Source organism: Gekko japonicus, unplaced genomic scaffold (genome assembly GCF_001447785.1).
Source record: "Gekko japonicus isolate JY-2015 unplaced genomic scaffold, Gekko_japonicus_V1.1 scaffold2869, whole genome shotgun sequence".
NCBI lineage: Eukaryota > Metazoa > Chordata > Lepidosauria > Squamata > Gekkonidae > Gekko > Gekko japonicus.
Genome location: NW_015160312.1, coordinates 27,237 through 43,789, shown reverse-complemented (window position 1 = coordinate 43,789; position 16,553 = coordinate 27,237). Strand labels below are relative to the sequence as shown.

The 16,553-nt window shown below is 52.2% G+C and overlaps 1 protein-coding gene across 2 annotated transcripts in view; it reads right to left on the bottom strand.

The window, feature by feature from the left end:
• IPO4 (importin 4) overlaps positions 1-16,553 on the bottom strand; it is a 58,153-nt gene that overhangs the window by 29,415 nt on the left and 12,185 nt on the right. For both annotated transcript variants that reach the window (XM_015416687.1, XM_015416679.1), the window contains exons 8-17: positions 14,704-14,805; positions 12,857-12,940; positions 12,595-12,756; positions 11,135-11,188; positions 10,925-11,034; positions 8,295-8,403; positions 7,762-7,891; positions 4,505-4,645; positions 3,337-3,450; positions 1,926-2,049 (exon numbers count right to left, since the gene is read on the bottom strand). In XM_015416687.1, coding sequence (XP_015272173.1) covers positions 1,926-2,049; positions 3,337-3,450; positions 4,505-4,645; positions 7,762-7,891; positions 8,295-8,403; positions 10,925-11,034; positions 11,135-11,188; positions 12,595-12,756; positions 12,857-12,940; positions 14,704-14,805 — 1,130 coding nt within the window. The remainder of the gene's footprint in view (positions 1-1,925; positions 2,050-3,336; positions 3,451-4,504; positions 4,646-7,761; positions 7,892-8,294; positions 8,404-10,924; positions 11,035-11,134; positions 11,189-12,594; positions 12,757-12,856; positions 12,941-14,703; positions 14,806-16,553) is intronic.

The window sequence follows — 16,553 nt, the reverse complement described above, 5'->3', positions numbered from 1 at the left end:
ATAGCTTTGGAAAAAGTGCAGGAAAGGGCAACTCGAATGATAAAAGGGTTGGAACACTTTCCCCATGAGGAAAGGTTAAGGCGCTCGGGGCTCTTTAGCTTGGAGAAACGACGACTGAGGGGTGACATGATCGAGGTTTATAAGATTATGCATGGGAAAGAGCAGGTAGAGAAAGAGGTACTTTTCTCCCTTTCTCACAATACAAGAACTCGTGGGCACTCCATGAAATTGCTGAGCGGTCGGGTTAGAACGGATAAAAGGAAGTACTTCTTCACCCAAAGAAGGATTAACACCTGGAATTCACTGCCACAGGAAGTGGTGGCAGCTACAAGCATGGACGGCTTCAAGAGGGAATTGGATAAGCATATGGAGCAGAGGTCCATCAGTGCCTCTTAGCCACAAGGTATAGATAGGGGCTCTGGGGCAAGTGATGCTCTGTCTTCTTGGTGCTTGGGGGGGGGGCCAACAGTGGGAGGGCTTCTAATGTCCTGGCCCCACTGCCGGACCTCCTGATGGCACTGGTATTTCTGGCCACTGTGTGACACAGAGTGTTGGACGGGATTGGTCTTTGGCCTGATCCAACATTGGCATCTCTTATGTTCTTATGAGCACCTCTTTAAAATGACCGGCCCAAACGAGGCCAAATGAGGCAGCTAAAAATCCATTCCACCTTCTCGGCTACACGCTCCCAGATACAAAGACCGACGGAACCAAGTGCCGAAGATTCTCAGCCGGAAGGAAGGGTCTCCTTGTAACGGAGGCGGCTTCATGGAGACATTTCGAAGGGCCCTTTCCTGACAGGTGCACACCACTGGCATGCGTCCTGCCGAAGGTGCCTTTGGAGATGGCAACAGCTCTAAGCATCAGGGTGCCCATGGTCCCGGTTGCACAGCCAAGATCCGAAAGCAGGAACCTGCCTTCTCGTCAGTTGGCTCGCCTAGCCCAGCCTGGGAGCAGACTCTCAAAGAATCATAGCGCTGGAAGGGACCTCCAGGGTCCCCTAAGCCCAACCCCCTGCGCAATGCAGGAAATTCACAAATACCTCCCCCCACCCACACCCGCAGTGACCCCTGCTCCATGTCCAGAAGAGGGCAAAAAAAACCCCTCCAGGATCCCCAGCCAAACTGGCCTGGAGAAAAATGGCTTCCTGACCCCAAAGTGGCGATCGGCACGAGAACTAAGCACTGAGGCAACCATTCCCGCCCTCCCTACTCATGATCTGCCTAAGTTCACAAGATCAGCACTGCTGTCAGGTGGCCATCTAGCCTCTGTTTGAAAACCTACACAGAAGGAGAGCCCACCACCTCCCGAGGAAGCCTTCTGTCAGGAAGTTCTTCCTGATGTTTAGGCGAAAACTCTTCTGATTTAATTTCAGCCCGTTGGTTCTGGTCCGGCCTTCTGGGGCAACAGAAAACAACTCCGCCCCATCCTCTAGAGGATAGCCCTTCAAGTCCTTGAAGTAGATGATCATATCACCTCTCAGTGTTCCCCCTAAGTTGAGTCAGTGTGAGCCAGCTCACAGTCTTTTAGCCTCCGGCTCACACCTTTTTGTCTTCGCTCGGGAAGGACGGCTCCGGAGCCAACTGATTTATGCAGCGGCCAAATTGCTCGCTCACAACTTTAAGGCCAGTAGCTCACAAAGTAGGATTTTCACCCACAAAACTCCACAGCTTAAAGGGAGCATGGCTCTCAGTTGTTTCCTCTCCAGGCTAAGCAGACCCAAGCTCCCTGCAAAGCCCTCCTCGGATTTGCTCCCAAGATGCCAGGGCACTGTGCCCAGAAGGTGCCCCGGCACCGAACCACAGCCCTGTCGACACCTGGCCAGTGCCCAGCACAGGCCGGCAACTCCTGCAGCAGCGTCTGCTTCGAAGGCCACCCTCCTCCGCCCGGCACCGGGCACGGGCCACGGGCCACGGCCGACTCACGTGCACCTCCGCAGGTCGGGGTCATCCACTCGGTCGCAGAGGTCCAGGCCGAGCTGGCAGGACTTCTCGGCCAGCGGCAGGAAGACTTCCTTGTCCATGGTGCTGGCCAGGATGGCCAATGTCTCTGGAGAGGGAACCGAGGGCGGAGGGTCAGGCGCAGAGGCAACCGATGGGGTGGGTGGGATTTCAGAGACAGCTTTTATATGGGGGGGGGGGGGGGGAGCAACTGTTTCGAGCCAGCAGGCACAGCTGGAATTCTGACACAGTGGTGGGCGCAGACACAAAATGGCTGACGCAGGGGGCGGGCCAACCACAAAATGGCTGACGCAGGAAGCAAAGGAATAAGGTTATGCGTCACTCTGATAGTAACTCTTCAACGGATCGGGTGGCAGCGCTGCTTAACGGAACGCCTTTTGTCGTGGCCATCTGGCCCCATCTGGTTTCTCAATACACTTGGTGGGCGCCACGTTGGGGACCCATGGTTGCTGTCTGCCTATTCTTTTCCCTACCTCCAGCTTCACCTATATTCTTAGCCTTGACTATAAGCACTTTTGCCGTGAGGGCATCTTCCAAGGGAAGTGCAATTAAAACATATCGAAAGCAACAACCACCACCACCCAAGAAAACTTCAAACATCACGGCTGGACAGTCTGGGGTGCTTTTCACACGACCATAAGCCAAAAGAGACCATGTGGGGGTGGAATCCCCTGCCTGGAAGAGCTCAGAAGCTACACTGTAAGAGGTTTAAAGACAGCGTGATGTCATGCGCAGTGTCAGACTAGGAGACTTGGGTTCAAATTCCCCATTCAGTTAGAGGAGGAGGAGGAGAGGAGGAGATGGGATTTATACCCCGCCCTTCACTACCCAAAGTTGTCTCGGAGCGGCTCACAAACTTCCTTTCCCTTCTCCTCCCCACAACAGACACCCGGTGAGGTAAAAGAAGAGGAAGAGATTGGATTTATACCCCGCCCTTCACTACACAGAGGAGTCTCAGAGCAGCTTACAATCTCCTTTCTCTTCCCCTCCCCACAACAGACACCCTGTGAGATGGGTGGGGCTGAGAGAGCTCTGACAGAAACTGCTCTTTTTCAAGAACAGCTCTTATCAGAACTACGGCTTGCCCAAGGTCATCCAGCAAGGTGCAAGTGGAGGAGTGGGGAATCAAACCCGGTTCTCACAGATTAGAGTCCGCGCACTTAACCACAACACCAAACTGGCTCTCTAACCACTACACCAAACTGGCCCCTAAGTGGCCTGGGAGCCATCTGCGCTCTCAGACTCTCCTACCTTGCAGGGCTGTCATGAGGACGGAAAAGAGCAGGGAGTGGGAGAACCCCAAAGGCTGTCTTGGCTCCAGGGAGGCAGAGGAGGAGAGGAAAAACAACGAAGAGACGGGACGTCCGTGGCTTACCTACAGATTGAACCTGGACTGGTCGGAGGTCTTCCCGTTTGGTGAGCAGGTAACCTGTCAGATGGTCCATGATGGCTGGGAAGTATGGCAGGAGGGTCCCCTTGGCGGCCCGGGCTAGAAAGGAGGAGGGGGAGAGGTCAGGCTTGGGCTGAGAATGGAGCCACAGGGACTCCAGCCGTCCCCAGCCTCTCTTGAGTCAAGCCGACAGAGCTCTTGGGGGTGGAGGGGAACGAACCCACTCATCTTCCTTGAAGAAAACCCAGGAGTCCTGGCTCCCTGCCAGCCCCTTCCCCTGGAGTTTTAGAAGAGGAGGAGATTGGATTTATACTCCGCCCTTCACTACCCGAAGGTGTCTCAAAGCGGCTCACAAACTCCTTTCCTTTCCCCTCCCCACAACAGGCACCCTCTGTGAGGTGGGTGGGGCTGAGAGAACTCTGACAGAAACTGCTCTATTTCAAGAACAACTCTGAGAGAACTATGGCTTGCCCAAGGTCACACCAGCAGGTGCAAGTGGAGGGGTGGGGAATCAAACCCGGTTCTCCCAGATTAGAGCCCAGGCACTTAACCACTGCACCAAACTGGCAATCCGGGGAACAAAAGTAAAAAACCAACACAGAACATGAAGAATACTGGATAGAGAAATCAATCAAAAAACATTCCTCTGGTGCGCAGTCTTCCGTCGCAGGAAGTAAACAGGCACGGTTCATTCCTTGTCCCTTTCTAGCCGCGCATGGAGCCCTCAGCCTGCCAAAGGGGCTTCCGGCAGAAGACACACGTCTGAATTGAGGCGGAGGTGCCGTGCAGAGAAACATGGAATCTGGAACTCCCAAACACCCCCGGCCCCCCGGCCCCCCGGCCTTGAAGCCCTCGACTGTCCCCAACCCCCCTCGCCTTTCCCTTCCCACTCCCCACAACAGGCACCCTGTGAGGTCGGCGGGGCTGAAAGAACTCTGACACAAACGGCTCTTTTTCAAGGACAGCTGTGCCAGAGCTTGTGACTGACCCAAGGTCACATCAGCAGGTACAAGTGGAGGAGTGGAGAATCAAACCTGGTTCTCCCAGATTAGAGTCCGCGCACTTAGCCGCTACACCAAACTGGCTCAGAGGCCGTGCGCCACAGTTTCGAAGCAATGGTCTTTCCGCAGCGGCGTGGGCAAGGGGTGTTTACCGATGGCTCCGATGGCGCTGACCACCAGCTCCTTGGTGCGGGGGCTGCCGGGGGCGCTCAAGGTGAAGAGCATCCGCTCCATGAGGGCTGGCAGGTAGGGCGAGATCTTGTCCTCCGAAGGATGAAGACAATGGTTGGGGCCTGAGGAAAGAGAAGAGACAGAGATGACACATCCGCTCCTGAGACTCTTGACTGAGGCCGTCTGGAGGAGGACGGGGCTGGGCCCCGCTGGGATGTTGGCAGCCTTCCCCCCAAGGGCCTTCAGCGCAACCCCTGAGGAAAACTGGATCGAGGAGTAGTGTCGGGGGAGGCGGCAAAGTGTTTTGGGACACCCCCGAGAGAGAGACAGACGGAAGGCCGGGCAGTGAGCTGGAGGGGGTCACAGTGTCAAGGGCTGGAGAGCAGAGGTCCATCAGTGGCTATTAGCCACAAGGTATAGATAGGGGCTCTGGGGCAAGGGATGCTCTGTCTTCTTGGTGCTGGGGGGGGGGCAATAGTGGGAGGGCTTCTAGTGCCCTGGCCCCCCTGGTGGACCTCCTGATGGCCTCTGGTATTTCTGGCCACTGTGTGACACAGAGTGTTGGACTGGATGGGCCTCTGGCCTGATCCAACATTGGCTTCTCTTATGCTCTTATGTTCTAGTGTCTTGAACCCACTGGTGGACCTCCTGATGGCCTCTGGTATTTCTGGCCACTGTGTGACACAGAGTGTTGGACTGGATGGGCCTCTGGCCTGATCCAACATTGGCTTCTCTTATGCTCTTATGTTCTAGTGTCTTGAACCCACTGGTGGACCTCCTGATGGCCTCTGGTATTTCTGGCCACTGTGTGACACAGAGTGTTGGACTGGATGGGCCTCTGGCCTGATCCAACATTGGCTTCTCTTATGCTCTTATGTTCTAGTGTCTTGAACCCACTGGTGGACCTCCTGATGGCCTCTGGTATTTCTGGCCACTGTGTGACACAGAGTGTTGGACTGGATGGGCCTCTGGCCTGATCCAACATTGGCTTCTCTTATGCTCTTATGTTCTAGTGTCTTGAACCCACTGGTGGACCTCCTGATGGCCTCTGGTATTTCTGGCCACTGTGTGACACAGAGTGTTGGACTGGATGGGCCTCTGGCCTGATCCAACATTGGCTTCTCTTATGCTCTTATGTTCTAGTGTCTTGAACCCACTGGTGGACCTCCTGATGGCCTCTGGTATTTCTGGCCACTGTGTGACACAGAGTGTTGGACTGGATGGGCCATTGGCCTGATCCAACGTTGGCGTCTCTTATGTTCTTATGACTTGGATTCAAATTCCACCACAGAAGATCACTGGGTAGCCTTGGGCCTTTCGACAATCCGGCTGACTCTGGGGCGGATGAGAAAATGCGACGGCGAGGTGCCCCTCAGAGGAAAGAAACAGTTGGGGAAATGCTGCTGCCATCGCCTTAAGAGTAAGAGTAGGGTTGTGAAATTCCTGGAGATTTTTTTTTGGGGGGGGGCATGCAGCCTGAGGAGAAGGGGGATGGGGGAGAGGAGAGTCCTCAGGGGGGTTTGATGGCGTGTGGAGTCCACCCTTCGGAGAGTTACGTCCAATGTTCCCTCTAAGCTGTGGAGTCTTGTGAGCAAAAATTCTACTTTGTGAGCTACTGGCATTAAAGTTGTGAGCGAGCAATTTGGCTACTGCATCAATTAGTTTGCTCTGGAGCCCTCCTTCCTGAGTCAAGACAAAAATGTGTGAGCCAGAGGCTAAAAAACTGTGAGCTAGCTAGCTCACACTAACTTAGCTTAGAGGGAACACTGGTTACGTCCCAATTTTTATATGGCGCTGCTATCTGGATTAAAGAAATTTCTGAATTATCAGATCAGACCCTTCTCCAGGCCCTGTGCAAAATTGCAGGAGTCCCCAAATGTGTCGCAGGGACGGCACTTAGAGAAGAATTCGCACAATGCTCCTTTGAGTCAAGAGCCTGGAAGGCAGCCTTTAAATGGAGACTGAAAGTTCTTTATATGACTCCTAATGATCAAGCAGGTCTTCTTTATCTTTTAAAGGGGGATAATTATAAATGTACGTGGGCAAAACATATAGACAACAAGCTGGAGAGGATTGGTCTCGCCCCTACAGTGCTTAACAATTTTAAATGATCAAGAAGCGCTAAATCTGATGAGACTGAGGGTGGCAAACATTGACCGACTCAGCACTTCAATTCGTGCTAGGCGAGTATGCTCCAACTCTGCCTTAGGAATTGTGCCGCCTAAGAAAATTCCCTCATATATGAGCTTCCTTACACCCCCTAGATCTAGATATGTCTTCACGCTTGCTAGGTTGAATGTTTTTCCAACTGTAGAGCTAAGTGGCCGTTTTGCTAAAATACAGTACTCAAATAGATTGTGTGATTGTGGATCAGGTGCAATAGAGACCTTAGATCATTTTATGTTATTTTGCCACCAGTGGATTGACTCCAGATCCTGTTGGATTACTCCTATTTTACAAAGACATCACCTCCCTATGGAACCCTGGGTGATAACCATAACTGCTAGCAGATGAAGACCCTGAAACGACTCGCTTGGTGGCAAAATATCTTTCAATAGTGCTATTTTTAAAGCGGCTTTGAAATGTTATAAGCAATGTTCCCTCTAAGCTGTGGAGTCTTGTGAGCAAAAATTCTACTTTGTGAGCTACTGGCATTAAAATTGTGAGCAAGCAATTCAGCTACTTGTATAAATTAGGCTGCTCTGGAGCCCCATCCTTCCTGAGCTAAGACAAAAATGTGTGAGCCAGAGGCTGAAAAACTGTGAGCTAGCTCACACTAACTCAGCTTAGAGGGAATACTGGCTATAAGTCGTTTTATGTATATAATTTTAAAATTTTAAAACTAATTTCCATAATATTATGGGATTTTATAGAATTCACTGAAGTTTATAAAATGTGGTCTGATAATACTGTTCGAGAGTATGTTCACTAGCTTTTATTGTAAAGACGTTTGGACTAAAGTACCTGGTAGTTATATGTAATGCATTTTATAGTTGCTGTTTGTATGTTTGGCTTAAGACCTCGGGTCAACGAAGCTAATAAATGAAATGGAATGGCAGCCATTCTCTTGAGGGGAACAGATCTCTTTTCTCTGGAGATCAGTTGTTAACGCCAGATCTCCAGCTCCCACCTGGAGGTTGGCAACTCCATGCCCAAGTGTAGCTGATTTACTCTACAGATCCTGAGGGGAGGAGACGGAAGGGCTGGTTGGCGGGATCGACCGCGCGGGGGGCCTCACCCAGGTTCTCCACGAAGTTCTCCAGGGCGTAGTAGGCTTTGGCCAGGTGGCTGGTGTGGGCCAGCTCCACCCCGTCCAGGTAGCGCAAGAGCAGTGGCATGATCTCGTCGGCGTGGCGGGCGATGTCGGGCTGGGAGGGGGAGAGAGAGAGACAACGGCGTGGTTTTACCACAGAGTCTCCGGCAATTCCCGGCACTACCCTGCCTCACTTCCTGCAGTGACTTCTGGTAAGCACAGGAGACTGTTGGTTTTCTTTTTTTAATTCTCCCGGGGCGCTGCGCCCTCTCTCGCAACCCTCCAGCTACTTGGCAGTCACGGCTTCCTCCCCTGGCAGTTTGACGCCCCAAGCAGCCGCTCACTTCGGCTGGGCACCAAACCAGGCCCGCGGCGGGAATTTACCAGGAGCCACTGGGCCCCTTCGTCGTTCCCTCAGCACGCTTCTTTCTCTATCCAGGAATGGAACGGACCGCGATGGCTGCACTCCCAGTCCCGGCAGCAGCTCCCGTGGTGTGATCCCCCCCCCCCTTGCTTACCTGCAGGTTCTCAGAGAACTGCCCCAGAGCGAAGAGGGCCGCGTTGCGCACCACCTGGCTGTTGTCTGACAGGGCTTGGCACACCACTTGCAGCATGGGCTGGAGGTGCCTGGAAGGGAGCGGGGGTGGTGGGGACGGACAGGGTTACGGTCAGGGGGTTTCCACCCGAAGGTCGGGGAACAGACACAAGACGGAGACAAGCGCTCCCTCCCAGGGGTGACCAAACTGCCGCTCGGGAGCCGCATGTGGCTAATTTAATGTTAATAAAAAGCAAACCTGCATGTTTTCCAGTAAAAAGAAATGCGTGTGTGATATCTGTCCCTGCCTTGCGGCTCTCAAACATCTGACGTTTATTCTCTGGGGCCGTTACGCTAAGCGAGTTTGCCCACCCCTGCTCTATCCTGTGGAGTCTTGTGAGCAAAAGTCCTACTTGGTGAGCTGCTGGCATCAAAGCTGTGACCGGGCGACTGGGCCGCTGCGTCAATCAGTTTTGCTCTGGAGCCACCCTTTCCGAGCCGAGACAAAAAGGTGTGAGCCGGAGGCGGAAAAACTGTGAGCTGGCTCATACTGACTCAGCTGAGAGGGAACAATACGCCACCACGATACACCACCGACACACTGCGGCAGCACTGCCTGATCCACGTTTGGAGGGAAATTCGGGAGGTGCCGCCTCGCCTTAGCCCAGGCACGGTTTATGGACACACGAAGCTGCTCGAGGCTGAGCAAGACCCCCCTGCCCTTTTTGCTTGGCACTGTCCACTCTGGTGGGCAGATGCTCTCCACGGTCTTCGGCGGAGAAAGACTCGGGTGGGTGGCTCCGTTGGTCTGAAGCAACAGAATGAAGTTGGAGTTTGATCCTGGGTATAAGCTTTCGTGGGCACGCACACTTCTTTGAATTAAACTTTTTATATATATATATATTGGTTTTGTTAATAGCATCACATGAGCAAAATTTCTGGAAGTCCCCCTTAGCAAGGTAGCATGCCAACCGGACGGAAGCAAGCGACACTCTACCTCCTTACTTCTCGAGATTCGGGGATTATTGAATTGACTGCCAAGTTCTTTTATGGTCTTATAAAACGGAAAAATGTCCCTGATCATTCTAATTGAGCTCAATGAGTTTGTATAATTTAATTCAAGGTTTTGTGGTTGGGCAAAATTTTATCTTGCTATAATTTAAGCTCATATAAATAGACATACCTTTGTAATGCTTTTAGACGTTAGTTATTTTCCACAAATTTTATAGGATTGTTTTACCCTAATGGCAACTGTTTAATATTTTATGCCAATAAAAGGTATTTGTTTGTTGTTTGTTTAATAGCATCACATAAGACAAATACTTATTGATTCTAGGTTTCTACATATAGTAGTTAAGAAAATTACTTACAGTTTAACAACTAATCGCTACCATACAGCACCATTACGGTACTGTGAGTTTGACCCTTATAATTTACCTGCTATAACCAATGCTCCCTCTAAGCTGTGGAGCATTGTGAGCAAAAATTCTACTTTGTGAGCTACCGGCATTAAAGTTGTGAGCGAGCGATCTGGCTACTGCATCAATTAGTTTGCTCTGGAGCCATCTTTCCTGAGCTAAGAGAAAAATGTGTGAGCCGGAGGCTAAAAAACTGTGAGCTAGCTCACACTAACTCAGCTTAGAGGGAACACTGGCTATAACCTATAAATATAGCCATTTATGATAGATCTGCTTGACGGGAAATATATCATTCGTTATCATAGTCTAACACTGGGGCCCAAATCCTAACATATTTGGTGTAAGTCGGTGTGTTACTGTTATTTGCTCTCTTCAAGGAGTCTGTAATTTTTGCCATTATAAACCGATCCCAAACTTTCTCTTGCCACGCTGAAATTGTGGGGGGGAGAAGGAGATTTCCAAGCAGCTGCTATTGTTAACCTAGATCGTTTTATCAAATTAAACTTTACTTTAATTTAATTTACTCTGAAATAAACTTTGTGGGTCTTAAAGGTGCCGCTGGACTCAAAATGTGTTCTTTGGCTGAGAAAGATCTTTCCCAGTTCAGAAAGTTCTGGGAACGTCAGCACGGGTGCACCAGACTAGGAAGGAGAGACTTGGGTTCAAATTCCCGCCCAGCCCTCGAGTTTGCTGGGCGACCTCCGGCCAGCCATTCCCTCTAAGCCTCACTCTGGGGGGAGGGTGTTGTGGGGATAACATGCAGGGGGGAGCGCCCTGCACTGCTCGCAAGGAGGCCCAGAGAGAAGTGTGGGTGTGTAAAACAGATCAGATAGACTCTTCAGCCAGAAACGGAAAAGCCCAGAGCTAAGTCCCTTTGCCAAAATAAATTGACATTGTTCTTGGTTGGGATAAGTGGGGAGTATTGCCAGGGTAGCTCACACCCAGTTTCTGAAGGCGCACTTGACAGGGTGTCCCAGAACATACGACTCGAGTGCGAATCCCACCACAGCCAAAAAGCCCACCAGGAGATCTCTGGGGCAGCTACGCTCTCTCAACCGTAAGCGGCCCCAATGTGGCCGTTAGAAGAACACAGCAGCCCCGACTCACTGATATAGGGTTCTGCCCCCTTTACAGGCTGCGAAACCCCATAATGGAGTCCGGGAATGGATCACCTCCCTCGCCGAAAGGCACGTACTTCTTCCGGATGTGATCCCCGCAGCCTTCTGCCAGCACCGCCAAGCACATGAGGCCGGCCTTCCGGTGGTAGGGGTTGGTGCTCAAGAGGGCAGGCTCCATCAGAGATGTCTGGGGGGGGGGGGAAAGCTGGTGGCCCTGAATCCAGCTCCCGTGCCCCTCCCTCCCGCCCTTTCAAAAACCCACCCCCCCCAGTACTCTCCGCACTCGCCAGCTGGGCGAAAAGTTTCTCCGGGGGAAGGTGCAGAGCCAGCACGTCAATCACCTGCCAAGGAGAGAAAAAACATTTTATCTATTATTTTATTTATTGGTAAGGTTCTTTTTTTACCTGGCCTTTCCGCTCTCGGAAGGGCCGCCCCAAGCAGCTACCTGACTGAGACGCTACAAATTAAAGTTTCGTCTTCAGAGGCATTAAGAGCAACCAAACGTCCTTAAAACGGATTTAAAACCAGAGCTGAGAATAAATATGGAAGACAAAAACAACAGTCAGAACATCGGGGAGGAAGGAGGGATCGCTGAGGGAACGCCGAGCTAAACAAAAGAGCCAGTATGATAATGCCCCTGTATAAATCGATGGTACGTACTCATTTGGAGGACTGTGTGCAGTTCTGGTCGCCACACCTCAAAACAGGATATTATAGCATTGGGGAAAGTGCAGAAAAGGGCAACTGGAATCATAAAAGGGTTGGAACACTTTCCCCATGAAGAAAGGTTGAAGCGCTGGGGGCTCTTTAGCTTGGAGAAACGATGGCTGAGGGGTGACGTGATCGCGGTTTAACAGATTATGCCTGGGATAGAGCAGGTCGGGAAAGAGGTACTTTTCTCCTTTTCTCACGATACAAGAACTCGTGGGCACTCCATGAAATTGCTGAGCGGTCGGGTTAGAACCGATAAAAGAAAGTGCTTCTTCACCCAAAGAGTGATTCACACATGGAATTCACTGCCGCAGGAGGTGGCGGCGGTTACAAGCATGGACAGCTTCAAGAGGGAATTAGATAAGCATATGGAGCAGAGGTTCATCAGTGGCTCTTAGCCACGAAGTGAAGATAGGAACTCTCGGTCTAGGGAAAGGGATGCTCTGTATTCTCGGTGCTTGGGGGGGGGGGCAACAGGGGGAGGGCTTCTAGTGTCCTGGCCCCACTGGTGGACCTCCTGATGGCACCTGGTATTCCTGGCCACTGTGTGACAGAGTGTTGGACTGGATGGGCCATTGGCCTGATCCATCATTGGCTTCTCTTATGTTCTTATGAGTGTTCACCCGCAAGCGGAAGATGGCAACGGGAGGGGACAGACGAGTCCCCCTGGGGAGAGAGTGGCAGCGTTTTGGTGCCATGACCAAGAAGGCCCTGTCCCCCGGCTGCCACCCGTCTAATCTCAGAAGAGGGGGGTCACCCAAAGCAGAGACTCTGAAGATGCCTGTTAATAGTCAGGGAGGCACGGGACCGGATTGGGCTACTGGGGGAAGGAGGCACGGGAGATTGACAGTGAGAAAAGGGGGTGGGTGAGCGAGGGGGATGGCTGGGACTGAAAGGAGACGGGGCGGAGACTGGGGCGTGCTGGGATGGTGAGAGAAAGGTGGAAGCAAGGGAGCCAGAGAGCACCCAGGGGGCACACGCTGGTGGCTGAACAAGCCAGGTGGGGCGACACAACACACTCCCCCCCCCGGTGTACCTGGGCTGCGAAGTGCTTGGGGGTGTGGACTTCGGCGTGGTCCTCGATGTCCTCCTCCGTCAGCTCGTCCTCGGCGTCCATCTGGCCCGGAGGCGGCTCGGCGCTCATGATGGCGAAGAGGGCGTTCAGCGTGGTGGAGAGCAGCTTGTGCCTCAGGATGGCCTGGAGGATGGGGAGGAGACAGGCGCTCTGAGGGGGGTGGCCGGCCCCGGGGAGCAGAGCCAGGGGGCCGGGAGCCCGGGGAGGCACCCTCGCCTCTTACCTTGCTCTTGAGTTTGGAGAGAAAGCTGATGCAGGACAAGGCTTTGACCCGGAGGTTGTCGCCCAGGGCCGGATTGGAGGCCACCTGAGGGAAAGAAGAAGAGGAGGAGGAGGAGGAGGAAGAAGAGGAGATTGGATTTATACCCCGCCCTTCACTACCCAAGGGAGTCTCAGAGCGGCTTACAATCTCTTTCCCCTCCCCTCCCCTCAAGAGACACCCTGTGTGAGGTAGGCGGGGCTGAGAGAGCTCTGACAGAAACGGCTCTTTTTCAAGAACAGCTCTTGTCAGAACTGTGGCTTGCCCAAGGTCATCCAGCAGGTGAGAGTGGAGGAGTGGGGAATCAAACCCTGGTTCTCCCAGATTAGAGTCCACGCACTTAACCACTACACCAAACTGGCAGGGTTTGGGTGAACCACTGGAGCTCGAATGGACCTCAGAGCAGAAAGCGGAGGCAGAATGCAGTGGGGGACAACTCTTAGGGACATGTGACAACTCCATGTGACAAAGATAAACTGGTTCCAGATTCGGTCAGAAGAGGCGTGCGGGATCCGGCCAGGGTGGTCCAGCAGCTGGCTTCCAACAGCAGCCGACTAGATGTTTCTGGGACGCCCCCAAGCCATTTAAGGAGGCAGCCCCGCCCTGTTTGTCCTTCGGCCACTGGCACCGAGGGCTGATGCGATGTCTTAATACATGAAAACCATGTGAGCTGCATGTGCCGATGTCTGAGAGGTCCCCAGGTCAAGCCTCATCTCAGAGACACTTTGGCAAGCCTCTCTCTATGTGCCTCAGTCCTCCTCTACAATATGGGGATAATGCCAGCCTACCTTACAAGGCCGTTGTCTGGATTACAAAGCAGCACGCGTAGGGAGGGCAGAAGAAGAAGAGATTGGATTTATACCCTGCCCTTCACTTGGAGTCTCAGAGCGGCTTACCCTTCCCCTCCCCACAACAGACACCCTGTGAGGTAGGCGGGGCTGAGAGAGCTCTTTTGAGGACTGCCCTTGAGAGAACAGCTCTGAGAGAACTTGTGACTGACCCAATGTCACACCAGCAGCTGCATGTGGAGGAGTGGAGAATCAAACCTGGTTCTCACAGATTAGAGTCCGCGCTCCTAACCTCTACACCAAACTGGCTCTGATATGGAGTGTGTTATTTTATTCTGGTTTTAACTAGATTTTTTCCCAACTATTATTGCAGGCCACCTTGAGCCATGAGGAAAAGCGGGATAGAAATGTTTCAATAAATAAAACAGATTAACGAAAATGACTACTATTATTACTAAGGCTGAAACACGTGGACAAGTTCTCGTGTGCTCACACCCAAGGCACCTCTTGCGTTATTTTCTTCCTTCTTGATTATCTTGTTAGAAGAAGCAGGGCTATTTTGGGGCAGGAACGCACATTTACAGAGTTCCGGCTGGCTCCTGAGTTGGCCACGCCCAGCAGGAACTCATTAGCATAATAGGCCACACCCAACAGCAGAAACTCATTAGGATTGGCTACATTAGGGGTGTGTGGCCTAACATGCAAAGGAGTTCCTGCTACAAAAAAAGGCCCTGGGTTTTGACCACAAACAAGGTAAACAGAATAAGAAGCAAAAGGTGGGTGTGGCTGGATGAGCACACTTCTGGTAACACGGGGGTGTGGCCTCATATGCTAATGAGCTGTGCTGTCAGGTGTGTGGCCTAATATTCTAATGAGTTTCTGCTGTTGGGTGTGGCCAATTATGCTAATGAGTTCCTGCTGGGCTTTTTCTACAAAAAAAAGCCCTGAGAAGAAGATCTTTGCAGTCACAGTCTTGTCATGAGAAAACGAGGGGAGGAGCCGTGTCAGGTCAACCGCACTCACCTCCAGGCAGAAGCCAACGACATCCGAGAGATGCTGCACAATAATAGCCACTTCGGTATCCAGGAGTTCATCGAAGACCTCCATCGCGTCGCTGGCGTAGTCCTGCGTGGGAGAGAGGAAGACGCGGCCGCTAAGGCCTCTCGCCCAGAGAGCGCCAAATGGATTTGTGCAAGGGTGTGGCCTACAGCAAACCCCCCCCCCCCCCCCCCCCCACTATGGCTCAGGGGCAGAGCATCTGCTTGGCATGGGAAAGGCCCCAGGTTCAATCCCTGGCATCTCCAGTTAAAGGAGTTGGCAGAAGATGACGTGAAAGACCTTTCTCTGCCTGAGACCCTGGAGAGAGAGCTTCTGCCACTCGGAGTAGACAAGACTGACCTCTGATGCACCCAGGGTCTGACCCAGTGCCAGGCAGCGTCACGTGTTCCGCGCTGGATGTTGCACAATCACCGCCCTCATTCAATCAATCAAGTTTATTACGGTCATAGACAAGTAAGTACAGTTAGGTAAAGGTAAAGGTGTCCCTTGCTCGAAAGCCAGTCGAATCCGACTCTAGGGTTGCGGTGCTCATCTCTGTTTCCAAGCCGAAGAGCCAGCGCTGTCCGAAGACATTTCCGTGGTCATGTGGCTGGCATGACTAAACACCAAGGCGCACGGAACGCTGTTCCCTTCCCACCGAAGTGGTACCTATTTATCTACTTGCAATTTCTTGCTTTCAAACTGCTAGGTTGGCAGGAGCTGGAACTAGAGACGGGAGCTCACTCCGTCATGCGGCACCCGGGTCTTGAACTGCTGAACTACCGACCTTCCACTGCCTGCAGTTCAGCGTCTTAACCACTTGAGCCACCGCAGCTCCATAAGTACAGTTAAGAGAGCAGTAAAATTATAAAATATAATGGCATCTAAAAAATTATAAATAAGGATCTAAAAACTTTAAAATACAGAAATAATAAAGTCAAAATTATGATCAAAAGTTAGGTTTAGGCCTATCTGAACTTTATCTCTTTCCTAGTTTGGTATGCCAGCCAACCAAATTTGGCAACCATCCTAGTCAGCTTTCATTCAGAACGGTACGGTCTCACACAAAAGTTAGAACGCAGTTGTGAAAGAGTGCTCCAATCACACCAACTCAACGAGGCTTGGACGCAGCCATGCAAACGCTCGCTCGTGAGCAGTGTTCCCTCTAAGCTGAGTTAGTGGGAGCCAGCTCACAGTTTTTTAGCCTCCAGCTCACAGATTTTTGTCTTAGCTCAGGGAGGAGGGCTCCAGAGCAAACTAACACATGCAGTCACCAAATCGCTCGCTCACAACTTTTAATGCCAGTAGCTCACAAAGTAGAATTTCTGCTCAAAAGACTCCACAGCTTAGAGGGGACATTGCTCGTGAGGTATCCCATGTGCTGCCATGGATGTGGGTGAGATACAGGTGGATTCCCTGCCTCCCCATTCCTCGACACACATCACAGAGACAGAAAGGTTTACCCACAAAAAGGTACTCCCTCGCCCCGACCTGGATAGCCCAGGCAAGCCCGATCTCGTCAGATCTCGGAAGCTAAGCAGGGCCGACCCTGGCAAGGACTTGGACGGGAGACCTCCAAGGAATACCAGCCGTCGGGAGGCGGGGGCAGGCTTGACTCAGCCACCTCTCTGAATGTCCTCCGGGCCCCCAGTAGGGGTCAGTCACCAGAGGTCAACGTGACTTCAAGGTGCACAAACACAAAAACATTTTTAAAAATACCAAAAAAGGTATTCCCTCTTGTCCAGACTGACTGGCAAAAAGTTTCCAAGGCTAGGGTTGCCAAACCCCAGGGTTTTGCAGGGGCCCCCCCCTTTTGGGGGGGTTCTCCCCGCCGC